The following is a 27302-nucleotide window of genomic DNA, read 5'->3' as shown; positions in this document are numbered from 1 at the left end:
CTGAGCCTTGCAGCATTTCAGTATGTAATATGATTGCCCTCTACTAGCATGTGCTACTTTGCAGAGGGGGAAGACGGGGGAAAAAAACTATTGTTGAGGTGCCTATTTGCCAGTAGGGGTGATCATCAGTTTTGCGTGTAGAAACACAGCGTCGTCGTTCCCCCTCCGCCTCTTTTTTTTTTTTTTTTAAACTTCTAGCAGAAGTGCGGATGTGAGTTGCATATTGATACGGAACAGGACGCCAGCTTTTTTCTTTTTTAAATTAAAAGCAATGCAGGCTTAGGCAATGGTCATTTCGTGGAGCTATGAATCCAGAGGAGCAGACTGTAACGTGGTTGATATCATTAGGAGTGCTTAGCTCGCCTAAAAAGAACATAGCGGATCCGGAGGAGTTTTTGAAAACCTCGCTCAAGGATGGAGTCGTCCTGTGCAAGCTCTCGGAGCGCCTCGTACCTGGCTTCACTCCCAAGGTGAGTTATTGATTTAAGCTAACTCGAGTCAACAAATGCCAAAAGATCCGTCGACGGTGAAAAGAAGGGAGGGGTTTGATTAAAGTGATACCGACGAGAACTTCTCCCTCCAGCAGGCCTTTGCGATTTTGTAGCTCACTGAACTCGAACCATGAAGTTTGAACAGCCGTCTGTGACCGTTTTGTGCGATAGGTGTCGCCTCAAAAACGACAACAACAGTTAGAGAGTTTCAGACTTGTGAATACACGATATGGTTTCCTGTGAAGCGACAGAAATGTTCCGCATTCTTGAGAGGTGCGAGTCAGTGTGGACACCCACCAAAACAGGGCAAATTGAGTAGCAAGTGTGCGCTAAACATTGCACATAGGCCGTACTGTACAGAACAAACGGAGAGGTTCGCCACACTGTTTGTGTCCTTTTTTAAAGGTGATAAATTTTATCACAACTTGTGTTCACTGTTATAGATGGCAAAGTTGATAGTGATAAATAACAGTTGCAAAGACAGTTCGTCACTTCCTCCTGAGCGGCTGCTCTTCCCGGTGCGACCTCCCCTTTGAAGAAAAAAAAAGAAAAGAAAAAAAGCGCAAAGCGGCGACAACGCGAGCCCGAAACAAAATCGGAAGTAGTAACTTCTCCTTTGTATGGCAGACCGATCACCCTAGTTTTACATACATTCTCTGTGGCAGTACTACATTGGTCTTACGGGAACTGTTAGAAGTTTGCTTAAAAAAATACAATCGTCAGCTTTTTTTTCGTCGGTGGGGATTTTATTTTGAAACTGTAAAAATGAGCGGAAGTTGCTTGAGTAAGGCTATTTTGACGGCGGTTTTGTGGTGGTAATGGTTATATATGCATGAAGGAGACGCAGGAAGAATCTACAGTTATTTTCTTAACTTTAGGTTGCCACAGTCGGATTGCGGCATCTCTCTTACTTACTGCGGGGCTCAGTGTGTACCGAAGTGATTTGTAGCTTTGGCCTTGAGCGTTTGATAAGTGTGTCAGATGCCTCTTTGACATACTAAGCCGAGGTATGTGTTTATATATTTATTTCGTGTACTCAGTATTGCCAGGACCCGAGAACTGAAGCAGACTGCATTTCCAACATCAAGGAGTTTTTAAAAGGATGCTCGTCCTTGAAAGTGGAGGTAAGTTATCTCAATGTGTGGTCTGTCAAGTTTTATATTCAGAGGCATGTTTTGTTGAAATACACTGAGCTCACTCTGCCGTTATCTCCTGTCTACTGCAAGATGTGAACACACTCTTGCTTGTGTTGTGATCTGCTTACCCTGCTGGCATATGCTTTCCCCTCACGTCCATGTGGAGTGAGACATATAAACATGCTGTCACTCACTCCCACTAATCAGTCAGGAAGTGAAGTGCTGGCCCGCATGACTTCACTGTCTGTTTTCAAACTGGTACAACTGAGTTTTGAACAGCATTTACTTCCTTGTTAATAAATTTTCTCCTGCATGCACTCGTGACTTAATGGTTAGTTTTGCTGCAGGTCAAAAATCCCCAAAGCAGTGCTGTTTCGCTCAGTGCATTCCCTAATATTGAAAAGTGGTGTATCTTTTCCAGATGTTGGGAGGTTACTCTGTCTCTGTACCAGCCTGTTTGTTACCACCACACTGGACGTTAATGTCTCTTCCAGCTTTAAAAATAATATTTTTTGGTCTTGAATTACAACGCTTGGTTTCTTTAAAATGGCCAATTGAGTCAGCAAGGCTGGCTGACTGCAAAGTCAAGTGGTTCAGTAGGTCTGCCCAGCTGGCTTGTTATGTCTGGGAGGTCCCCTTTGCTTTTATCCACCAACTGTGCCCTAGCCCATAATTAGACCTTTTGCAGCCAGCCAGTAGCTCATGGGCAGAAGTTTTTGGAGAGGCGCTATTAAATGTAGCAGCCAGGGGATGTCTGTGTGGCATTATGGCAAACCTCGCCCATCCTTTGGTCAGTGATGTGATCATGTTAAGAGGACTTTTCATCCCTTTTTGCTATAGCTGATAATGCCTGTTTGTCCTGTGACTGGAGAAAGCAGTAATTCTGCTTTCACTTCTGCTCCGAGATGCAGAAAGAGGAAGCATCAATTACTGTTGGGGCTCTCCAATATTTGTTCTGTGTTATTAACTCTACGTGAAGATTTATTTGCTCTGATTTTTACGCTCATAAATACATTTTCACTGAAACTACTGACCCCTGCCAAAACTTTTGTGAATGCTGGCAACAGTTATCGTGATGACCAACGGTTTGTTTTGCTTTTGGTGATGTAAAGCCAGTATTTGTAAAGGTAATGTTATGTTTTTTCCTTATCTTTTTTTCAACTTGTAGCGCAAGTCTTGTTAGTTACATCGACCCTAAGGCTCGTCCCACATTAAGCGATGTAATGATCACACTTAAAGATGTTGTACACGACTCATGATGCAGGTTATACTACTCAAACACTATATTTAAGATGTTTTATTTAAAATGTGAAACCTTATCCACTGGAGGAAAGAAGATAGCTGCCTGAGACTGACCGAGCAGCAGTGTGCGAGTGAGCATCTGTGTGTGCCTGCAACGCTGCCTGTTTTATTACAAACCGCTAAGACACAGAATATGGGTCATACTCAACATGTCAGTTTTTGTCTGTCTTGTTAGAGGCTTATTCAAATCCCTGTGTGCATTTCATTATGTGTGTCTCTTTCCATTGTTTGTGCAATAACCTGGAGTGAGTGTCTCTGTCTCTCTAGCTGTGGATGTATGCACTAAAAAAGCATTCCTACTCAGATCTATTCAATCAGAGGGGGAAGGGGAAGAAAATATCTAATTTTGACCTTTTGAAATTTTCCATCCAGGTGTTTGAACCAGAGTGGTTATACACTGGTGACAATTTTGGCAAGGTCCTAAATACTTTGCTGGCAGTCAACTTTGCAACACAAGGTAAGAATTTACCTTCTTTCTGATCTTGAATGTTGGAGATTGTTAATGTTTCATCCTCACTGACAGCATAAAAGGGCCATTAGTCTACATAAATTCTTCTAATGTTATGAAAAGAAAGAATTGGATGCTTTTTCGGTACACTCTATTGTCACTTGATTTAAATAATTCCTATAATAATGGAGCTGAGATAATGAAGCGAAAGCACGTGTAGCTTTATGTGAAAAGTAGTCCGGTAAGATGTCATGTCTTGTATATGTGTCCTGATGAGACTGGTGTTCTTCTGCCTTAATTTACCAGTTGTATCCACGGAGCCCTTCGATATCATGATTGGTTGTAGTATAGGTGGGCAGCTGGCGTGACAGTTTGTGTTTGTGTCACGCTGAGTGCCATATTTACTCATGTGAATCCTTGGCCTAATACACCCCCCCAAAAAACACCCTGCTCTCTTTTTTTCTGTTTTCTTATGTAACTGAGTACTGTAGTGTTGCTTTCAGACACACATGCATCCCTTCCTCAAATGCATTTCTTCAGTAAGGACACAGCACAAAGTAGTGCGCATTGCAGCATTCCTACAGCAATTTGGGGCTAATTACTTTACTCAAGAGTCCCTGTTTGGGGCGACTGACGAGTTAATAACAATCTCGCTTCAGTATCCGGCTAACAGCTGTCGGAGAACCTTAGAATTATTCAGTCAGCAACTTTTAGAACAAGTCTGCCACCTCTGTATGCTTTGTTACACATGTCATTGAGAACATGCATGTGTTAATGTCCAGTCTTTTTTTGTTTTGTTTTGTTTTTATAGTAATGCGTCTGAACTGATACACTTAAATACAGTTAACACAACTGCACCATCATCAAGTTTTGGGCCATTTCCTTCAACTTCATTTGGCTTATTTGATTTTGTTCTCTGTGAATTGATGTGAATTTGCTGTCTGTAATTTGTTATATCAAGTTATTCGGCATAGTGGTTTGAGGACATACATACGTACATACATAGTGATGAAAAAATTGTTCACTCGAGAAAGCCACTTTCTTTTCTCCATTGTGTTACAAAGATGTTTTTCTACTTAAGTCGTTCCCTTTACTTCTCAGCGCCAACAGCTTGAGGACATGTTGTGTCCTATTCAGCTTTTTCCAGTCCCCAAAGACCCTCAACCTTATTCTCAGCTACAGTTTGATGATTGTTCAGGACAGAGGCATTCAGCCTGCACTAGCTCGATTATTTTGTCAGTTAGTTCATGAACAAAGTCAGTACATTGTGCTGCTAATTTGCTGCCCTGTGATGTAAATGCTTTTTTTTTACCGTTAAGTTTTGGACTCATTGTGGCTTCACCGTGGTCCATCGAGAACGCTGTTCCACGCAGTCATGAATGTTGCATTGTCCTTACAAAAGCAAGGTGGTTTAAGGATATGAAGGTTTTCTGAAATCATTTATTTTCTGATACTTTCAGACGAGGTAATTTTACATCAGTTGTTGCAAAGTATCTTTTGGCAAAAAAATACAAATTTTGAGGCGATCCTTGATTTCATAGTTGACATTAGGTTCAAAAAGTGGTCATGTGGGGATTATAACCACCTAAGGCTGATGTTACTTGGACATCATCGTTGTTCCCAGTGATGAAGCGATGCCGGTGTCTCAGAATTACAGAATATTTTAGGAATAGAGCAGAGGCTCCTGGCCCAACTTCACCTACTTCCGCAGTGCAGAAAAGATCATACACGCTGAACAGGTTGAAGCTTGAGCGGTACTTGTTGTGTCAAGAACAACTTTTTTTGTGTGGCTGACTCTTTTAGGCTTTTGGCCTTGATCACATTATTGTTCACCTGGAAAAATCAGATGCTTTGTTCATTTCTCGTGACCATCCCCAACCCCTACCTTCCTTTGGTAGAATATTAACACTTTCAAGGAGTTTCTTTTTGGACGACCAGAGTCTTGAATGCACTTAAACAAAAGCAGGATGCATGCCACTGTGTAAAATGTGGAACAGAAGCGTCTCTCAGTGCTCAGATGTAATTGATATGCAAATGTTTTACAGGCTAGCAATGCCCAGCAGCTGTTCTTCCATCCTTGTATTTGAGCTTGACTTGAAGTTGATTATTTAGTTGATATTGAATACAAGTGGTCCTCTGTATTATTGCTTTATGTCCTCTTCTGAGGTCAGCTCCTGTCGTTTGTGTTCCTGTGCCCAGAGTTTGTGTTTGTTTAGATTAACTGCTTTGAATATTGTATGCATACTGAAGTAACAGTGGCAGCCACAGAGCTTAGCTGACAGACGGGCTTGTTAGGCTTCTCTGTGTGTGACGAGTGGCATGCAGACTCCATGAGCCCCACCTGCCACTGCCTTCAGTGCCATTTTCCTCATATTTCTTAGGCTTTAGTGTGTGGCACCCGGACATATTTGCATATGGAAAATAATAGTGAATCGGTAGCCTTTTCCCTTCAAAAGATGTTATGCAGTTTACGTAAAAAGCGTCACATTTTCTTCCTGCTAGTGAAAGTGCACTTAAGCGCTCGCCAGTTTTATAGCCTCAAAGCTGAACTCTTTATTTGATCTGAATTTGAGGTTACAAAGGCTAAATAGTCCCCTCACTTTATTTTCCATTCTTCTCTGATTTTTTTCCTAAAGGATTAGATGGTGGATTTGGCTAGCATCCAGTTGGCATTTGATAGGCAGTCTTCAGTAAGTGTTTCTGCTTGTTAGCTTAGAAGAGGTTTGCAGTACCACCATGTGTCACTTTTCAAGTCAATACTGACAACAAAATTGATACCTCGGTCAGCCCATTTCTAGAGCTGCAGTCATGCTGTGGGACAACTGGCAGCTACTGACCCTAAATCACAGTTCCTCTGCTGCAGTGGCTCAGCGATGACAGCCTAGAGGGGTTCGGTGTCAGCAACATAAACTTGAGCTTGATTTTCTCTTCAAGCAGACATATTTGCTGGACTGAATGCCCACTTGGATATACGTACATTTGTTTTTGTCTTTTTTAAGTTGCTTTGTGATTTTTCAGCTGCTTGATCTTTTTTTGGAACAGTGTGTCAGTTTTGGCTAAATCACATTATTCTGTGAGAAACTCTAAATTTGTGGACCGTGTGCGTTCAATGTCCTGGGGCTGCACAAAGCGATGGGCCATGCTCTTGAATTATCATCAGGCTGACAGCCCATGGAAGTATGTGTACCTGCATGAACTGTGTGCACGAGAGAGTCATAATTTTAAACATAAAGGTAACTGACGTATGAGGCTTTGTATTTCCTGTGTGTGTGCTTGTAGATTGTGCTGCTGAGAGATGTCCTCAGTCCGGTACCCCCTCTCCTAGTCAGGCATCTTCACACACGCTGTCTTCTGCCAAATCCAAAGGCTCTCTGCGGAGACAATCCAAATCAGTGGTACAGTCTCACTTTTTTTATCTGTTATTTATACAAATATATTGTTTGCAGCTCATATAGTGGATGTTTAGCACAGATGACTGCACCCATCATACTAAAGAAATAATTACATAAAGCGAGAAAATAAAGATGGTGTGGAAATTTCATTATACATTTACTTTGCATGTAGATATTTGTCTGTTTGTTTTGCATTATTTAGTTAGGTGGTTACTTTAAAAAGTATTAGTAGTATTCTCATTGTCCATTTCTCTGCCCACATTTGTGGTTGGATTGTACTATTACCTCCTGGCGAAATAACCTCCTGCCAGACACAGTCACAGTCAGCAAGCGTGTTATGTATCAAGCGCATCTTGACCAGTCAGTCGGGGTGTGGGGACAGGCACACTTATAAAGGTATTTGAAGGCTTGTAACTGGTTTAAACTAACTGCAAGCAACATCGCTACATCGGCGTATGAGTTTAGTCAGAGTGTATATTTTTATTAATGCCTACCATGAAGTGTAGATGAGTCATTGTATTGGCAGATGTACTTGATTCATTCTGTGGCTGTGTGGCTGTGTCCTTGGCTGCTAATGGTACAATTTTAACAATAATCACAAAACGCAGAAATATAAAATTAGAGCCGTAGATTTCTTGATTAAATTTTTTAAGACAAATTTTGAAATAACAACTGAATTGTTTGAAAACAAACCAGCCATTTGTCAGGTACCTGAAACGTAAAATCGAAACCTGCTGATGCATTTGGATGTCTTGCTTTCGGGCTGTGACGACCTTTCTCAACAGGAAATGTCTGAGAACGGTGGAGGTGGGCAGCTGATGGTAAAGGCTCGCTTCAACTTCAAGCAGAACAATGAGGATGAGCTGTCATTCAATAAAGGTGAAGTGATCCTTGTGACACGCCAGGAGGAGGGAGGATGGTGGGAGGGCACGCTCAACGGCAAAACGGGCTGGTTTCCAAGTAACTACGTCCGGGAGATCAAACCCTGTGGTGAGTTTCGCTGCTCTGTCTGGACCGTGAAATTACTGTTTCTAGAGATGTAGCCGTATAATGGTGTTATGAGTTTGTTATTTTGGGACAAAATGCAAAAATTAAATTTTTCTTGGTTTCTGTAATTTGCATTTAGTGCTGTGTTACACTTCCTTGCTGTAGACAGCTGTCACCTTCTTTTTCGTTGCCAGTCATCCCATTCTGCTAAACGTTTTTTTTTTTTTTTCAAAGTTAGCCTTAACATTTACTTAGACTCAAGATAAATTGATTCATATGTTAACTATCAGAACATTTTACACAAATATCTTGTGCTAAAATAATAACGAGAAATGAAATGTTATATCCAAAAGATCAACCGTTTCACCATATTCTTCTGCAAACGCACTTTTCTGGCCATTCAGCACTATAGTGCAGGAAGAGAAGTTGAGATTATGACCATATTTGGCATATCTGAAAGTGTCCTGATGGTATTGTATTTGCATTGTTATTTTTCTTTTTTCAGAAACACTGTGATAGAATAGTGCAGTTACACAAAAGCTGACAATATATACCACAAAGTATTTGATATGATTTGCATCTTAGAATAAATATGGATATGTGAGGGGGAAAAATCTGTCTTGCAAGTTAGACAAAGAGGTTGTAGTTTATGTATTTAAGTATTTAATGGCAACTTCTTTTTTTTAATAGGACGTATATAATTATTTCCCCCTTCTTCCCCTCAAAATATATAAATGCATTTAATATCTTTTTTGATGGTTATAATCAAGTAATTCTATGAAGCTTAAAAATCCTTATTGCTTTTCTCTCTATAGAAAAACCATTGTCACCTAAAGGAACTCAGCTGACTAAGAACTACTACAGTGTGGTAAGTAGGAGCTATGCAGGACAATGAGTTCGTTTTCTTTGTAAGACTTTGGTTAAAAGGTATTTTATGCAGAGCTTATCTTAATATTTGGGAATAGTAAATGTTGTACCTTAGATGTTTAATGGAGTTAAAGTCAGAATGTACATTTTCTTGGTGCTGACGGATGTTAATCATTGATCGAAAGTGATTTACTTCACCAGAATATATTAAGATCTGGAAGGTTATGGGATTCAGCTTCAACTTTGTGTGTTTTTTTTGAATACTGCCAGTCAGACTTTCTTTAGGTTTTAGTTTGTTTAGTTTTTTAATATTTGTGTCGTTGATTTCGTTTGTGTGTGTGAGATGTTAAATATTCTGCTCACTGTGCTGCTTCTCCAGGTGGTACAGGACATCTTAGAACACGAGCGAGAGTTTCTCAAAGAATTACAAACAGTGTTGAACTGTTACCTACGACCCCTGCAATCCAGTGACAAGTAAGGGCAATAAAACAGCAGATGTGACAGGATCATGATAGGATAAAAAGCTGCATGCATTTATTACAACTGTGCTTAATGTGAGAAATGTTTACATGTGTGCCAGTATTTTTGAATTTGTCGAAATTGCAGTGAATTCTAAAATAACTTCTGTGTTTAGGCTCAGCAGTGCAGACAGTGCCACCTTGTGTGGAAATCTGGAGGATATCAATAGCTTCCAGCAGGGACTTTGTTTGGCTTTGGAGGAATGTACTAAGTAAGTAATTCTGGATGTAGACATGTGAAAAAGTCGTTCATTGGTTACATTTAACTACTTTTACACCACTCTTAGTAAAGAGCAACATTTGGACCACAATGGACCCTACTCCTGTGATTGTTCTGTAAAACATAGCGAAACACATCTGTAAAACATTACTAGTTAAAAGTTTCATCTCATTCCTTACGCTGCACAAATTCTATACTTGTTCTCCAAAACGAACCATACTTGATAATATTTTTGCAATCACTTCCTTCCTCCCAGACATCTCTTCCTATTTCTTTCTTTCTGGTACAAATATCATCTTGAAACTGAGCTGATAAAGTGTTTGAAATGGGTCACAGCTACTTATTGCACACACATATTTGAAAAATTCCTTTTGATTTGTTTATGCACTGGTGGTGAAGAAGTTTTAGAGCCGCATAGATTGTGCAGTCCAAACACTTCTGAAATATTTCTAATGAAATAAGTTGGGCTTAATGCTTTAATCTTATATTTACAGACTTAAACCACCTCTAATTTGTTTATAATTTACTGCGAAAACGGAAGATAGAGGTGGTGATACACTGAAATGTGGAAAGTAGTCTTTAGGAATAGTTCTCCAGGCTTCTTGGAGGAGATTCGAGGCTCTTCTTTGGATGTTGCTCTATAAAGAGGACAGAAAAGATGACAGCTGGCGATGCATTTGGGGTAATGCTCAAGGAATGAAGCTAAACCATGGCCGAGCGTCCGCCATGATTTACATATGGCTCTGGACACTCACTGTTGTGTCTTTCCTTTGTAAATAAGGACAATTTCAACCAAAAATTTCAAATTTGGATTCCTTCAGACCTGTTGTCACTGATTTTCAGTTCAGTTCTTGTGGAATTTGGTATACCTCAGACCTTTCTGCTCGTTTCCCTTTCTTAAAAATTGCTTCTTGATAGCCACTCTTCTGAACTGAAGGTCCAGGTGTATCTCCCAGATGTTGTCAGGTCTTTGTCGGATTTTTTCCCGTTTCTTAAGGACATGGTTTTCAGATTCAGTTCATGTTCTGTAGATGTTTGTGTGTGTGGGTTTTTTTTGTTTTTGTTTGTTTGTTTTTTTAAACACTTTTGTCATTCAAAAGTTCAGTTTCCTCTAATTTCATAAAGACACACTGTACACTATGCTGAGATATACCAAGTTTTCAGCTAATACTGTAGCTCTTTGGGTATTGCCCTGTTGTTGTAAAAATGCTATTTTATGTGTATCAACTCCATCATCTTTGGTATTTTTCATAGATTCAGCAAGAAACTAGAACAAGTGAAGTGTGCTTGCGACAGTCGATAAAATAGCATTTTAACTTGTTATTTACCAACCTGTCTGTGTCGTAGAGACGATGCTGGTTCAATCCTTGAGTTAGTTGCCTCTGAGTGAAAAAACAGCCAGTGTCCAAAGAAAGACTTTGACATAATTTCTGAAAGCCTGGAGAGCTATCGCTAAAATTAAACAAAATTAGGGAAAAAACAGATGCTCGCTTCTTTTATTTTATTTATTGTGCCATCTTTTGTTTCTGTGTCTTTCTTTTCTTTAACAATGATCCTGCTTTTCCCCCCGCTCTTTTCACCTCTCTGACTTTGGCTCTGTCTCTCTGACTTTGCAGGGTCCCAGAGGGACAGCAGCGAGTGGCGGCCTGCTATCTAAACCTAATGTGTCAGATCAAGGCTTTGTACCTGGCTTACTGTTCCAGCCACCCTTCAGCTGTCTGCATCCTCACCGACCACAGGTCAGCCCCCCTGCACACAAAACACCAGAGTCAGCCATGTAGAGACATGCCAGAGAGAAGTCTCGCCTTTTAATTTCAAAGCGAAAAGAAACCAGTGGTGAAGATTTGTAACCAATCCTCTCCAATGATTGAATTTTGATTATTTTAGCTAAACATTGTATTGTATTTTTAATAAATGTTAGTGGCATTCCTTAGACAATAATATATCCCATGAAACCCCTTTTAAAAAGCCAAAAGTTGACCTAAAGGTGAATGAAATACTTTCCTGGGGAAAACTAAACAAATTTCTGCAGGTGACAGTTGTTTTTATGTCTTTTGCCTTTTTTCTTTAAGTACTGCATAGTTTGACATCTCCAAGGCCCAGCAAATTATGTAGTTTTTGCAGTCAAAGAAGGGAATATCCTAGGTTTAATATAATCTGTCATTGTTTGGATATGAATGCTGTGCTGTCTTAAACTGACCTTTGAAGTGCACTCTAAAGTTGAAGTTTGATACAGTAAAGCTCCTTCACCTCTTTTTTCCATATGGGTTAATATGATATGGGAGAAAATAATATGTGGTTGGTTTATGTTTAATTTCTGGGGGCACTGCGCACCATTTTAATGATCTCATGCCGTTTTACTTTGAGCCACAAGGTGTCAGTAAAGGTAAAGAAGTGTTTGTGTCGAACGTGCGTGTTGTCTCCTGATGTTTCTGGGAGTTCAGTTGCTACTAAAATTCATTATTCTTATTGAGTAAGGGCTTCTCTTATGTGTATAGTAATAATAATGAAAGTTCCATGATGCAGTTTAAACAGTACCGCCTTGGGTAATGTTAAGGCGTCTAGTCTATTTCTGCACTGCGAGCTGAAGATTAAGTTGAATTACACACAGGAAGTCAACTGTTGACAGGATACTGTGTATAGCGTTGTGGTTATGGGGACAGGCGCACAGAGCGCTTTTCACAGTAAGCACATTTGCATTTCAGTTGCAGGAGCCTTTTTTGTCACATTCTCATTTACCCTTTTGTACCAGTTAGTGCTGCTGCAGATTTATGTTTTGGATCGTGGAAACTCATGAATGACGATCTCTTCAAACCACGTTTGAAGCGATCATGTTGCAGCTAACGACGTAGATTTGCACCAAACCAATGTTGACCTGATTTGCACTGTCTGTGAAATATTTGACCATCAAAGATGGTGCATGTGAAAATCTCACATGCACCACAAATGTGATACACTTGGGTTACTGTTTTTCTGCAGTGCGATCGGCTCGCTTTGCTGTAACAAATAAAGGGCAGTGTGCGGTAATATGTTGTTACTTTTGATTTCATCAATATACCATCACAAAACATGAACATAATACAAATATTACATTTAAAAAAAAAAAATCTAAATATATGATGACTACCACAGCTCAAAAAATTGTAGCATATAGAAACCTGTTACCAGGCAAAAATATAGCTTAACTTTTATTGATATTTATTTCTTTATTTCTCTATTTAAGGAAACAGGAAGAGGTGCTGTTGTCCGAGGTTGTCGTTTGCATTTCCAATCGAGTTGCTGATCTCGTTAACAACTGAATAGCGTGACAATTAATATACTCAAAGCTTATCACATGGTGTTGTTTTATGAGGACACTCCTATTGTTTCTCAGCAGTGTTTCCACTGTTTAGTGTAGATTTCTGAACTCTGTCGAGTCATTTGTCACTTTAATGAAACATGGATGTATTTGTGTTAAAATGACTAATTCTTTGAGCTTTTCTGCACACTTTGTTTCATTTTACTGGTGGGACAGTTCTATGAAAGTGAGAGCTTTTGATAATGTGGTTAATGTGTGTTGTATATGGTAACGTTGTGTTATTAAAAATACAAAATTTCACTCCTACGTTTTGCAGTTCAGCACAGCAAGAAATACATGGTTATGTTATAATTTTAAAGCCTATCTTACAATTTATTATATAGTAAAAATGAAGGTTTATATAATAATTTATAAATACCTGGCTTACAGCTTGCATGCAATCTAGACTCAAAAACTTGTGATTTTTCTCGTTACCCGTAATCTTTGTTTTTTCGCTCCCCCCCCCCCGTACTTCATCCCTGGACACACTTGCCCCCCCACCCACCCCCAAATAAAATATTGCCTATAAATTGTGTGTGTGTGTGTGTGTGTGTGTGTGTTTTCTTAGTGAGGAACTTGAGAAGTTCATGGAGAGTCATGGAGCAAGTACTGGAGGAGTCATGACCCTGACCACCAGCCTCAGTAAGCCCTTCATGAGGCTTGAAAAATACCCTACCCTGCTACAGGAGCTAGAGAGACATGTGGAGGTAAAGGAGAGGGCATAGACATGTAAAAAGCATACTGAAATTATATACAAGTATAAATACAATATTTTTTTACTGTTTTATTCACTTGCTTTACTTACAGAAGCTAAACTACTATTAAAGTTACACTATGTATTTTCATAAATTAAACAACTTGCATTAAATGATTTTTTTCAGTCCTTGAATTCCCTTTGTGTTGCACAGTATACCTGTATGTGCTCTTGTATTCCTTTAGGATAAAGACTGTTATGTTTAAACCTGTAATGTTCATTTGCACCGCAGGAAGCCCACCCTGACTACACTGACATTGTAAAGGCAACAGCGGCGTTTAGGAGCCTTTTGGTAAGTCAGAAGGATCGAAGTGAACTTGCAGAGGAAGCCTGGATAATGTCATGACAGACTGTGAAGCTCCTGGATTTCCTCCTTACAGGACCGTGCTACCTTACCACCCTTACTATCCAAAAAATACATTTTGCATAAAATTAATAATATGGATTATATTTATTAAAATGTCATTTTTTCCCCAGAATAATAATCTTGATTAGTAATTAATTGTCATCAATACATCAATACTTAACATTTAAAAGCACATTGCACATACATTGCACATCAACTATTTAAGTCAATCATAGTATGTTTTAGTGAAATTAATATACTGTAGGATTTATGAGTACATTTTCAACCTTTTTAGTCATTATAAAGCACTCATTAATCCTTTAGTGTGGCGGTCCCCAAACTTTTTTGCGCCACGGACCGGTTTATGTCTGACAATATTTTCACGGACCGGCCTTTAAGGTGTCGCGGATAAATACAACAAAATAAAACCAGTACCGGTAGCAAAAAATTCTTTTATTCATAACACACGGGAAAAGACCCAGGGAAACCAAGTTAACGATAAAAACGATAAAAAACCCTGAAAACCATAAATTTAACACCCGAGCCTCAACCTGGTACCAAACGACTCACGGACCGTTACCAGTCTGTGGCCCAGGGGTTGGGACCACTGCTTAAGTGTGCTAGTGTTAATAGTGCCCAGCAGTAGTAATTGTAGTGAGGTCTTGCCTGCACGTTATTCGCCAATTTAGGTTTCGCTAAGGCAGTTAATGACAAATGCATAAATCTGCAGTTTTTTCAAGGTGTAATCCATTTACTAAGAATAGCTGAATAATTGGTGAAGTCATTTCAGTAGCTGTGTGCTTCAGCGTCGGATCTTGGTGTAAAGAGTAGGCAGTTTTATAAAATAATGAAAACTGTATTCTGAGTTAAAAAAGCTCGATACAGTTATTTGGAAACTAACACTTGTGGTTTCTTTTGAACAAAAACAGATCAGCTGCAGATAATAGGGAGTGACTGCTTATGTTACAGTGCAATCTTCTGTAATGAGGCTTATACAAAGTAAAGCTTATTATCCTTACATATTGTTATTAAACAGGACTTGGATGGTAACTGAGGGAAAATGGTTACCAGTTGTAGAAAATGGTGACGCATAAAAGCCATTGTGCTGCTAATACGCACGCTAATAAGGAATTAGTTAATGGTGGAAATGACGCTCTTGGTAAATAATGTTATCACACTTTCAATTTCGTGTTTACATGTTTTCATTTCATTCGACAGAGTAGTTTAGCACAATTCCTCATAATCAAACAGAGCTCTGATAGGGGGGAAAAAACCAGAAACAATGCAGTGATCCTTTTTTTCTGCTTTAAGTTGAGTGATCGTATTGTTCCTAAGGTGGGTGGGAACTGAAATGCCATCTTAAAAGAGCTGGATTAGAAACGAGCAACCGCACTATACCTGAGCGAACGCCACCCTGAGACACAAATTCCCCGGTATTGCTTTGACTTCCTCATAAGAGCAGATAAAGTGACTCACTCGTTTCTTCTACACAGGAAACTGGGGAAACAAAAAAAGGCATCATTTATCACTCTCCGTTGTAATTTGCAAGTCTGACGTTTCTTTGTGTGTTTTGAGTGTGGTTAGGATCTCTGGTACTTTAGAAATGCTATGCTAATTTACAGTGCTCTTTAAAAAAACAAACAAAAAAAACCCTAATTTTTGATTGACGTGCAGTGGAAAGTGATAATGTTGCATTGTCACTTTTTTCTGCTTGAAGAGGGAGAACCCCTGCACAGCACCTGAAAAATGTACTACTTTATGTTGCATGCTAGTTTTTATGCCTTTTGCGTACATGGCAATGGTTACATTTTCAAAGCCATATCCACAGGGGGGAGAGATTATCCTGTTGCTTGTTACTCAGTAGTAATAAAAGGCAAGAAAAAAGGGTCCAGAAAAATATCAGATTTATTTTCCACCAGCATGTTGCACAGTTTTGTAAGCTTGTGTGTGCTTGTGTGCTTAAGACACAGTGCCAGGATCTGCGGAAGCGCAAGAACCTGGAGCTGCAGATCTTGTCAGAACCTGTGCGGGGCTGGGAGGGAGAAAGCATGAAGAGTCTTGGTCAAGTGGCCTACACGTCCCTGGTGCATGTGAGAAATGGCTGCAGTGAGGTGAGAGATATGAGGTTTTCCTAAATAAGAAAAAGCTCATTCAGCCAAACTATAGTGGAACTGCCGCAATAATACTAAATACAAAATATCCTTTTGTTAGTTTAGAATATGTGTACAATCAGAGGTTTGGTAGTATTTTCCCATTTCTGAAAGCCAGTCCTTGTAGCATTTACGAAAAATCATATCAGTTAATTAATTAAGCTGCCTGGCTCCTTTACAGCTCTCTCATAACAACAAATAGTTGTTGTTAATTAAAAGATAATTTATCTGTAGTACATTTTTCTCTTTTCCTGTTGAGATCCAGCAGTGTAGCAATCTTTAAAACAAACTAAGTTTCTAGTTTTCAGGAACTGTAGGTGCGGAAATCTGTTCCCCTTTGTTGCTAAATTATTACCCCCCTCAAGTATGAGAACTGAAACCTAAGTAGGCCATAGGCAGACCCAAAAGCCGTCTCCTCTTTCATGTGTGGTTTCTGTGTAGGGGTCGATTCGTAGTCCGTGGTTGGAAGAAAGCCCAAGATGCACATTTGGATTCACCCCCCCCTTCTTTTTTTTTAATCACTGCCAACCGCTTTCCAACCAGCATAACAATTACCATATTTGTTTCATAGCTCATTTGAATTTCCATTCATATAACAAGCAAGTGTTTTCCCAAACTGGCCTGCTGCAACCAGAGCTAAAATATGCTCACTTTTTTTTGTCACATTAGGAGGGAAACCTGAAACGGCTTGCTTCTTGCAAAGAAGTGCAATGAATCACTTTGGTTTACCTTGAATAACTCAAGAAAAAGAACACCAAAAAAAACATAACCGATCAATGTTGTTGTTGAAAAATGCATTTTCTAACCTTCACAATAGGTTTGCAAAAATAATTACTGTGTCTCTCTTTTAGGAAAAAGAGGAGCGTTACCTTATGCTTTTCCCGAATGTGTTAGTAATGCTGTCTGCCAGTCCCCGGATGAGTGGCTTTATTTATCAGGTATGTCGTTTACCTCCCGTCTAGAGAAACGCTTTGAAAACGCGCACAAACTTGTGGCTGATTTAGTGTTTAGTCAAACTTAATGTATTCAGTCAGCTGCAAACAGCAGCCTATGCAATAAATAAATAGAGTATTAAATATAAATCCTAAATATGCACGGTTTTCCTTTTTCATTCTATTCCATCAGTTGTGGAAACACTGTCTAAAGCATGAAGTGGATACTATCTTAGAATAAATTGAAGAAAGATTTGAAGTTGCTCAGTTTCAAAATTTTCTTTACATATACATGTTTAATGAAACACATATGTAACATCAGTTGTCCCTAATGTTATCCAGTCCTGATTTTCCTTGATTAACCTTTTTTTTCTGGTCACGACATACACAGTACTGCATCTTTTAGTTTGTTTACACTTGAGTGTTCCTCTCTCTTTGGTTTTCCTCCATTCAGGGCAGACTGCCTCTAACAGGTACCACAGTAACGAGGCACGCGGACGAAGGAGACATTTCCCACTTTGCCTTTGACATCACAGGTTTGCATCTAAAATCCAACCAGCCATCCCTCCATTTCCTTCCACTTATCCTGTTCTGAAATCTGAAATTTTAGGACAAAAATAAAGAAAAAAAAAAAAAGATTTGAGAGGACAGTGATATTGTTCTTACATAACAATAAACTATTTGACCAACCAATTCATTGAATTGTTTAACATTTAACATTTGAAGTGTTTCAGGACAACACTTTTCCCCTGTAAAGTATTCATGCTTTCATTAGTTCATTGTGTTTGTACAAAGCAGGGTTTTTTGTCCGTGTGACAAAAAAATTAGCCCAATGGTGAAGTCAGTCTGGCATCCTTTAAAAAAGCCATACATCCAAAGCTGGAATGCATCCATCCATCCATCCATTATTCCACTCTTCTTTTTCTTTTCTTTTTTAAAGAAAGCTGTTTTCTGTATAACGATGTGAAATGTTATAAATGTGATTGTTTGTAAATGTGAAACCTCATATTTTCAGTGGCTTGACTTCCAGTATTAGAACCATAAGGTTTTTCAAAACATGCTTTGATTATTGCTAAAATATAAAGTATGGGTGGTACTGCTCTGGCTGTGACATACGTTGGTCTTATGAATCGTACAGTTGTGGTCAGAAGTTTACATACACTCATCATGGACGTGAATGTCATGGTCGTTTGGGGCATTAGATGATTTCTGTGAACTGTTCTTTATCCTGGGTGGAATGATTATTTAGCATAAACCTTTAATTACTTTAAAAGAAAGAATAATTGTACAATTTTTAATTTATTTTAGATTTTCTCCAATCCGAACAGGGGCAAAAATATACATACACCCCTACTAATATTTGGTTAAATGTCCTTTACCAAGTTTCTCAGTGCACCTTGATGCTACCACCACCATGCTTGACAGTTGGTAACTACAGTTGGTACATACCTCTTATCATTGTGGCCGAATAATGCAATTGTTTTCCCATCATACCATAAAACTTTGATCCAGAAGACATTTGGCTTGTTCATGTGGGTAGCAGTGGAAATTGTACTCGCTGCCCAGAAAAAGCGTCGGTTTTTCCAGGCAGCGGTTTCTTTTCTAGGTTGGCACCCTTTCAGTCCATGGCGATATAAGAGTTCCCTGTTCATGGCAGGCCTGAGCATTGGTGGGTCCTGGGCTGTTCCTGAAGACCCCACCTGAGACTGACAGTCTGGGTCTTTCTCCCGACCTTGGCGACTTTGTAAATCATCAGTTCTCCTTAGAGCTTCACTGAGTCACTTAACCTTTCTCATTGTTCTGAGGACATTCATGCCCATGATGAGTCTATGTAAACGCTGTATGTAACACCTGTGAAGGAAAGCAGCTCTTCATTTATTGCGTGTTGTCTTATTTGCTGCAGGAAGCATGATTGATCGCATTACAGTGTTCTGCAGCAGTGCCCAGGAGTTACAGGAATGGCTAGAGCACCTTCAACCTTTTACCAAAGGCGGAAGCCCTGCCAGCACCATTTCAAAGGTTAGGACAGAGACAGACACACGTATGCATAAATTCAAAACAGTACCAAAAGTGAATCCTACACAGTTCCCAGGTGTGAAAACCAAAAAGTGACAAACGGCAGACTCATGTTTCACCACACATGCACAGTAATTCTCAAGTATTTGCTTTGCTTCCTTTTGTCTGGTTCAATGCAGAACGCAGATGGTAAACCAGTGAGCATGATCAGCACCACCACTCACCCACATCACCAGGGCAGCTTCAGCAGCGTCAGTCGTGGCCCCCTGGAACCACCAAAGATTAGCAAGCCCTGGTCTCTCAGCTGTCTGCGGCCCGCACCTCCCCTCAAACCTTCAGCTGCTCTGGGCTACAAAGAGGTAGAAAGTTGCACAAACAAGCCCACACCAGTCTCTTAGTATCAGTCATTCGATACATTGCCAGAAAACTGTACCAATAGCAGAAGTCCCCTTCCTCTGCTTGCCCACCGCTGTATCCGTGTTTGTTGGTAACTTGTCAAGTCTTACAGTGATGTGTTTTAGCTTAAGCCTTCCATTATATCACGCACTAAATGCTAATGAAATTCGAGCCATAAAAACTAGACATGTAATAAATATTAAAAAACAAATAAAGCACACGAACTTTAAATAAACTAAATCTAAACATTCGGCTTATACACACGAGAGCTCAGTAGTCTCCATTTTTGTCTGGTATGTTACATTTTTCAGATGCACAAAGTAGAGGTGTGCGTGTATGAGTTATGGTCCATGTTTGCAAGTTAACTTTCATTTTATGAAAAATTCCTACAATTAATAGGACGGAGAAAATTGTTTGAGATTACAAACGTGTGAAATCCTCGCTTTACTGTGCACTTCACCGGATGCTGTTTTTGGAGGCACTGGGTTCACTTCAGTTAGTTTTAAAAGACATAGAGTATTATCTTGACTTGGAGTTATAGATTCATTCATTTATTTACTATTTTACTAGTAAAGCATCATATGGGTTAAATCAAAGCGTCCTGTCCTCCACTCTAGTGTCAGCACTAATTATGGCTCAAATGTCACCGGACACAGGAAGTACTGAGGTGTTGCAATACTAAAGTGTTCCAAAGAGCTGCTTCTTTGTTCTCAGTGTCGCAATTCAACTAGTTAACATATACACATCTGTTATTTGGGAATTTAGCTCTGTTGTTTTTTTTTATTATTAATTTAAAATTGACGGACCAGAAAAGATGTGGGACTCTCTTCTGAATTGAGACTCCTACTAAGATTATTGCAATTGGATAAAGTGGTTGATCGGTCTTATCTGAATACTACATTTTTTGAGACATAGTGAACTTATATTTTGGTAATATGTTGTTCTAAATAATCATTTAGTGGTTATAGACTGACACCATTAATCGAAGGAACTGTGGTATTGCTATGCAGTAACTCACATTAATGCTGTTCATCAGCGCAACAAAATATGGTTTGGAGCGTACAGCTTAAAGGTATGTGGTCACAGGCTCTGAAAATGTGGTAATGGCTGTGACATTAACAGTGCAGGGTGTGAGTTAGCTAAAGTGGCCTTTCAAAGGCAAGCAGCGAGCATCATTTTAGCTTTAGTTGCAAGAAGGGGAACAAAATTGAAACTACTGAAATTGTTCCTGAAATATGGGCAGTCAAGGTGTTGTTCTGAGGAAATATTTTCCAGTAATGGCAGCAAGGTCACAAAGGGTGCCTGGCATTTAAGAATGATGACTGCATCAGTGGTTATGAGCTACTTGTCTATGAGCGATGTGATGTTTACGGTGTGGTCTTATGTGGGTGGTGTACGCTTTTCACAAAAGTATCAAGTCAGCAGTTTTAAAAGTTTCAGTTAGACTTGACTCTGGTAATGTGTTGAATAGATATCAGTGTATCACATGTGATATCTGCAAACTAACATGTGTCTTGTTTAATAGCTTGTATTTTAAATATGTGTTTATGCCTTCTTGACAACAAACTTGAAGACGGGAGCAGGCAGCATGCTTGCAGCCATCTGGGTCTATTTATCTTATAGAGATTGCATGCACATGTCCTGAATGCATTGCTGGCTTTCTGTCAGTTTTCTCTTTTCTTTATACGTCTCTCTTTATACGAAACCAAAATCACCCTATTCTGCACAGACGAAGAATAGGTGAATGGCAGACGGGTTTTTAAAAATGTTCATCGTTAACTCTCACTAGCGCATCCTCCTCTCATTGTATTTTTCATGCACATTTTCCCCTTTCTCTCTTTCTCCATTCTGCCTTCTGTAGAGGATGTCTTATATCATGAAGGTAAGGTTAGACCTCACTGTGTTTCTATTCTCTGTGTGTGGGAGGATGTGGGCTCAGAAAGGTGGGATGGGGTTGCCTGTGTGTGTGTGTGTGTGTGTGTGTGTGTGTGTGTGTGTGTGTGTGTGTGTGTGTGTGTGTGTGTGTTATCTCCAGTGTTGAGCTAGCATGTCATTGCTCTCTCTGCATCACCCCTCTCTTGCTATCATCTGTTAGTTTCCTGTTTCTGTGGTGCCGCAAACCTGCTATTTGTCTTCTAGTCGTCATGTACGGCATCAGCTATCTTTTGAAATCCTTCTCTGAAGGAGCAATAGAAGAAAATTGTACTAGGGAAGCTATTTTTGGACTTGTAGGCACAGAGCATATTGAGTTCTACAGTCATTCAGCCATGAATATGTTTCCACATTTAAATTGTCAGCAGACTAAGTATGCTTTTATGGCTTAGATGACATCCCACTTCATTGAAGTTCAATTTCATTTAATGGAAAACCTGGTGGAAGGAAACTATGTTCTCCATGCATAATGATATAGTGTTTTTTTGTTTTTGATCCAGACAGGTGCACAAGTTTAAACACCAACTTCTAAATGAGCGGAAAAGCTCAGCTTAGTCAGTCAGATCAAGCAGTTGTTTAACACGTTAGCCAAAATAGCTTCTTATACATATACTTCATAACCTTTTACGTGTGAGGTCATTCCGCGCTTGAGTAATTGCCGAGTTGCTAATGGAACAGCACCTGAATCTACCTTTCCTTCAACTTTGGGAAATGACTTCCCCGCACACAAAACCAATATAGGGAAACAACCTTTACACCGTGCACCTGCATTATTGTAAGTCCTGTGGCCTCTTCAGTGGTTTCAAAAGACAGGTGGTGACAATCAGGAGTCACTCCGTCCTCCTGATTCTTACGAGAAAATCGTTTCAGCGAAGTTTAGGGATGTCCCATGAATCAACTGTTTCCAGTTGCGTGTTCGACCAACTTTTCAGTTCCAGCCAAGGACATGGGGCAAATGACATCATAAGATGTTCTTAAGTCATTTTGCAGCACCTGTATGTAATGGTACAAGTACATCACCCTCACCGTGACTTAGGAATCGTTTTTAACACGTTAATTAGTCATCAAAGCGCAACTTTTCATGTGTTTAGTGAAACCATCATTTTGACCCCAAAGACAGCAGCTCATAAAACCACATGGTTTAAATCATTTAGATAAGATCCTTTCTCATGGTTTTCTAATTGATGCAGACCACAGATAAAGCTTTTATATTGAAAGTATTTTTCTTCTGCCTTTGCTGCAGTGGGATGTGGGTAAAGATGTAGATTTAAAAAAAAAAAAGGTGATGAAATAAGTCATAGTATTTTTTTTTTTTTTGTAAAACTCTGGTAGGCAAGGTACATATTAACACAGATCACTGGCTAATTTGGTCTTGGTCATCATCACATGCTTGCTGCTGTGTTTGTTGATGGACTTCTGTGTGTGGTGTATGTGTGTTTACTGATGTTTATTCACATGGGATGCACATCCCTTTCAGCTTGCATTCTGGTTGGTTTGGACCACTGGCTTTCAGAAGTGTGTTGCTCTGTGTGTGTAGGAGGAGGGATTTTGTGTACAGAGATGTACTTAGTTTATTGTCGACCACCTCCAGGATACCAGCAAGAGCCCACGGCCTATGAGGTTCTTGCCAGGAAATAGGAGGAAAGAGCGCAAGACCTCTGATGATGACATTCACATGAGAAGAAGTAAGTGTCTTGCTTTATATTAGGGAATGGGAGGTGTAAAGCATTGCTCAAAACAAGCTTTTAAACAAGAAGTTATGTTCTTTTAATGATGTTGCTCAGAAATAATGTAACATATATGGTTTAGAAATCACTAGAGCAGACTTGGGGCTTCTGCAGCGCTGCTTTATCTTAAAATGAACACACAGAACAAACCTCTTACCTTACACCTCTAATGTCATTTGCATTCATTTCAGCAGAGTGCTGTGTAATAATGGCAATCTCTGGTTTTTACAGGTACAGTTGCTCTAGAGGAGGATGCTCAGATTCTGAGGGTAATTGAGGCATATTGCACGGGAGCCAGCCTGCATCAGAGCACCACGGGTGTGTATTTGCAGAATGATGTGGATGAATTGCGTCTGTAGTGCCTTTTTAGAGTTATGCTCTAATGATTTTAGCTTTATCATTATTTTGTGTGTGTGTGTGTGTGTGTGTTTATACAGCGGTACGGAAAGAGTGTGTTCCTCAGGTGCTCCTGCCAGAGGAAGAGAAGATCATTGTGGAGGAAATGAAGAGCAACGGGCAGACGGTTATTGAGGAAAAGTAAGAATAGTATTACTTAGTACTCTTTTTATGTGTATTCAGATGTACTTTTTTTTGCAGATAGATTCAGAGTTTTGATGTTAATCCCATTTAACCTGTTGAGATGCTGTCTATCAACCGTATATGTGTGGGTATAGATGTACATAGATATGTGTTTGAAGTGCAAAATAATTAGCTTTCTTTGAGATGGAGAGGGTGTTTAAAGCGTGCATATCATATCTTGAAGTATGACACAAACACTATGCTACCCTTTTTTTCAGGAGTCTGGTTGATGCCGTGTACGCTTTAAAGGATGAGGTTCATGAGCTTAAAAAGGTGAGTGAGATTGGAGATCACTAATGCAAGAATATAGGTTGTCTAGGGGAAGCAGTCACTCTGTTTCCTTTCCTGATTGCTTTTCTCTTTTGTGTATCAGATTGAGTTTGTTTGGTCATTTGGACATATATAATCAGTCACTTTCAGCGTTTAATTCTGGTAATGAAATCATTTCGTTTTTTCCAACTGAAGTTCTGCTCCATGTGTGGGGAGGTGGGGCTTTTACGCATACATGGTGAAACCGAGAGCAGACGAGATGAAAGAAATGAGTGCAAACACTCAAGCACGAAGGAGACTCTCATGTTCAAAAATTGACTGCTCGCTATTTAGACGTATATCCTCAATAAAATATTGAAAGGTTTGGTGTTTTGGGGTGGTTTTTGGCAGTGAGTAAGAAGTGAACTGAATTGAAATGTCCTCAAATTGTGAAACGCATGCTTGAAAGGCTCTGATATATCTTAACTTGGTTATTTTACACAATGTGTGGCAGGAGAATAAGTGGATGAAGCAGTTTCTGGAGGAGGAGCAGAAGTCTCGCAAGGAGCTTGAGAGACTTGTCCGTAAACTGGCTAAGCAGAAGAACGATTGTGGCTGGGATGACGGCGCCCACTGAGCACAACCATCCAATCATCAGCATTCGTTTGTGGCTGTGCGTGTATGTGTCAACATTTCTGCAACAACGCTTGCGGGGGGGTGCAGAAAGCGTCAGACGTGTGTGTGTGTGTGTGTGCACGTGCGTGCACGAGTGTGTATTTGTGTATCTATGTTGTGTTATCACATTTCAATCACACAGAGCAGGACTTGCTCTCAGGGGTTCTGGAGCTCGATTTCTTTCTTCCTGACCTAGACGAGACTGTACACGTGCTTCTTTCTGAAGCAGCTCAGCTGAACCAAGACGAAACAAGCAATCCCCCCCCCCCTTGGTGACTGGCACTGTGAACACTCCCCAGCAAATGGAAGAATTTCGAACAAGGACGGGGAGAGTTTGCCACCATTTCTTTTGCTTCATTTGGAAATAGAAAAGGAGTATGAAGCCATTAATTTTAATGGGTGTTCTCTTGCATGCACCTCTGTTATCACGGGGACTGATTTTATTCTTTTCACTTTGTCATTGTTGTATTTTATTTGGCGTAAGGGTCCCTATGGGGAAAATAGATTTTTATTTTTTTTTGGGGGGGGGGGAAGAATCTCTCTTTTGTATGTGTGATTTGTTTTGTGTGTGTATTATTCTAGACATTCGCATTACACATTTCCAGGCTGCTTTTTAGGCAAACAATCAGGTTAGCTCATCGTCGTAATCTTAGTTTTAAAACGGAGCCCGTCATCGTTTATTTAAAAACTGCATGAATGTACATGTATCAGTGTGAATTCTGCATCACAAATGTGATAATCGAGAAATTCAGATATATAGTCCAAAGCTATCAGGGATGCAGCTGCATATTAAAATAGAAAAGATCTTACTATGTATCTTTTATTATACAAGAGTACACAAATAATAACAAAGATGTTACCCTTACTCTTCGTACTGAAATATATCCAAGAATCCTTTTAACATATAAATTGCATAGCTATTTATTGTTCACCCAAGCATTTCATTGTGGTGTTGGCTTTTTAGATATTGTTCTGCTGCCTTTATGTCTGTCTTTGAATAAACTACACTGATATGTACAGGCAGGAAAAAAAATCCCCCGGTTTTAAGCTGAGGGAAAATAAAAATTTTTTTGTATCACATAGGAGGAAAGATTACTTTCGTAAAAGAGCACGCCTTGAGAATTTAGATGTTTTTGTTTTGCAGCTTCTATGGTATCCTTGTGGGTTCCTGTTGAGCTGATGGAGAGAGGAAATGGAGACGATTTGTCGGTGTAGAGTAAAGCTCATCTATTTGTTGTTGTTTTTTTTGGTTTTTTTAAGTGCCTCCTGAAGGGGTGAATAAACTAAATATTGCATATTGAAATATCATGGGTGGTGTGCTGTAATAAATGGCTCAAGCTCTTAGTGTGTCTAAAAAGAAAACAGCCTCTCGAGGACTCTCAACGGTACATTTCCTTATGTGGTTTTAGCGTGTGCACCGTCAACACTGTTTCCTTATCTTACTGCACTGCAGAGAGGCAGTAGATGCTTCTGAAATGCAATAAGTGACTGCTTTACTAACTGACCCTCTGGCTTGGTCCCAGCATGGTGGGCCCAAGTTGGAGAAATTGCAATAAAAAAATACAATTTATTGACCAAAAAAAAAGTTCAAGTTAAGTATTCATTATATTTCATTTTCCTTTATTTAATGAAGTCTCTTGATGGTGATCAAATTTAAACTTATTAAAAATGAAAATGTATCCTATCGTATTACTGTATGTGAAGTGCTGTTCTCATAGATCTCGTGCGCCTCTTTACAGAGACTCTGAAGCACTGTGTATGATACAGGGCAGCACTGGTACATCAGTAACAGGGTCACTGTCTAGCTTGAGCATGGCTGCGGGGTCATGCCTGCTCAGGTGCTGAAGCTGGCCTGTATTATTTGAATTGGGACACTGATAGCATCTAGATTTTATCCGGCATTACTGCTGCTTCCTGTACAGATGTGTGAGTCCGTCTCGTCACGTTCGCTGCTGAGAGTAACATTACCGCTCTTTCTGTAAAAACTGCTCTCATAAGCGCCGCATACTGTAGTTTCAAATTCCCAATAGTCTCAGTGAGTACTTACTGGTGGAAAGGGGTTGAAATCCAATTTTTAACCCGTTTATCTGAAATGTTTTCTCCAGACCACTGTGTGTTTTTGTTTTTGAAAGACTGTTCTATGCAATTATTGTTGTTGCAAGTATTGTAATGCTTTTTTTTTTTTCTAGATACCCTGTACTTTATGTTTGGTATGATCATTCTTTTATTAAAACTTTAATATAATACGTGGAGCTCAGCATTTGGTATTGATTTATCCAAGTGAGTAACGGAAAACTCCTTAAGATTTCTACTAACGGCACGAACAGCGTTCCTTCATTCACACTGGAAATCCACAGAGAGAGGCTTTTCCATGCTGTGTTCATCATGTGTGTGGTTCAGGAGTGTGCATGTTGCTCAGATGCGGTAGTGAGAAACAGGATGGAATGAGTGACTAGAATAGATGACATTCTCTAAGAATGTACCTCCTCTGCAACTTTGTACACCTCCATAGAGATTCACACTTTCCATGCTCTTGTACTCCACTGTGACAGTGACAATGTGGTAGGTTTTGTTATGTCTAAGGTGTTGAGGGTGTTTGGTAGAATTTTTATATTACTCATCATTTACAGTATTAAAAAAAGAACTTACACTAGACAGGTTACAGTTGAAAAAAACCAAACAAACAAACAAAAAAAACCGTAGTCACCAGACAGGTTAGAGTAAAATCACCCGGAACTGGAGAGCAATAGTCTTCAGGCTTGAACTCTAAAAGCTAAATGGTCTTTGGATGGTCTGAACTGTATTTTATATTTAATGGTTTTCCTTAAGAATTACTGTATTTCAAACT

General features: G+C 39.5%; 1 protein-coding gene across 2 annotated transcripts; it reads left to right on the top strand.

The window, feature by feature from the left end:
* Nucleotides 1-171: 171 nt before the first annotated feature.
* Nucleotides 172-26704, top strand: arhgef6 (Rac/Cdc42 guanine nucleotide exchange factor (GEF) 6). 2 transcript variants are annotated; one of them, XM_005722960.2, is made up of 22 exons: nucleotides 172-470; nucleotides 1532-1615; nucleotides 3302-3386; nucleotides 6657-6772; nucleotides 7555-7759; nucleotides 8572-8624; nucleotides 9003-9097; nucleotides 9258-9353; nucleotides 10978-11100; nucleotides 13267-13405; nucleotides 13685-13744; nucleotides 15763-15909; nucleotides 16800-16886; nucleotides 17335-17416; nucleotides 18784-18899; nucleotides 19076-19255; nucleotides 21154-21174; nucleotides 22816-22909; nucleotides 23183-23269; nucleotides 23389-23488; nucleotides 23749-23803; nucleotides 24294-26704. In XM_005722960.2, the coding sequence occupies exons 1-22, from the start codon at nucleotides 306-308 to the stop codon at nucleotides 24414-24416; spliced, it is 2313 nt and encodes a 770-aa protein (XP_005723017.1). In that variant the 5' UTR covers nucleotides 172-305; the 3' UTR covers nucleotides 24417-26704. The 2 variants fall into 2 exon arrangements, with proteins under 2 accessions (XP_005723017.1, XP_005723018.1); XM_005722961.2 differs by lacking the exon at nucleotides 21154-21174.
* The last annotated feature ends 598 nt before the right edge of the window (nucleotides 26705-27302 follow it).

The sequence above is a fragment of the Pundamilia nyererei genome, unplaced genomic scaffold (assembly GCF_000239375.1).
Source record: "Pundamilia nyererei isolate P.nyererei 1_Seehausen unplaced genomic scaffold, PunNye1.0 scaffold00008, whole genome shotgun sequence".
Lineage (NCBI taxonomy): Eukaryota > Metazoa > Chordata > Actinopteri > Cichliformes > Cichlidae > Pundamilia > Pundamilia nyererei.
The sequence above is the reverse complement of the archived record's forward strand: the minus strand, read 5'-3'. Positions and strand labels throughout refer to the sequence as shown.

What these genes read in the sequence shown, in the direction of transcription:
- arhgef6 (XM_005722960.2), top strand. Translation starts at nt 306, where the DNA reads ATGAATCCAGAGGAGCAGACTGTAACGTGGTTGATATCATTAGGAGTG. An exon ending in CTGCTCTGGGCTACAAAGAG is followed by an intron (nt 19,256 to 21,153) that starts GTAGAAAGTTGC and finishes TGCCTTCTGTAG; the next exon opens with AGGATGTCTTATATCATGAA. An exon ending in CCTGCATCAGAGCACCACGG is followed by an intron (nt 23,270 to 23,388) that starts GTGTGTATTTGC and finishes GTGTTTATACAG; the next exon opens with CGGTACGGAAAGAGTGTGTT.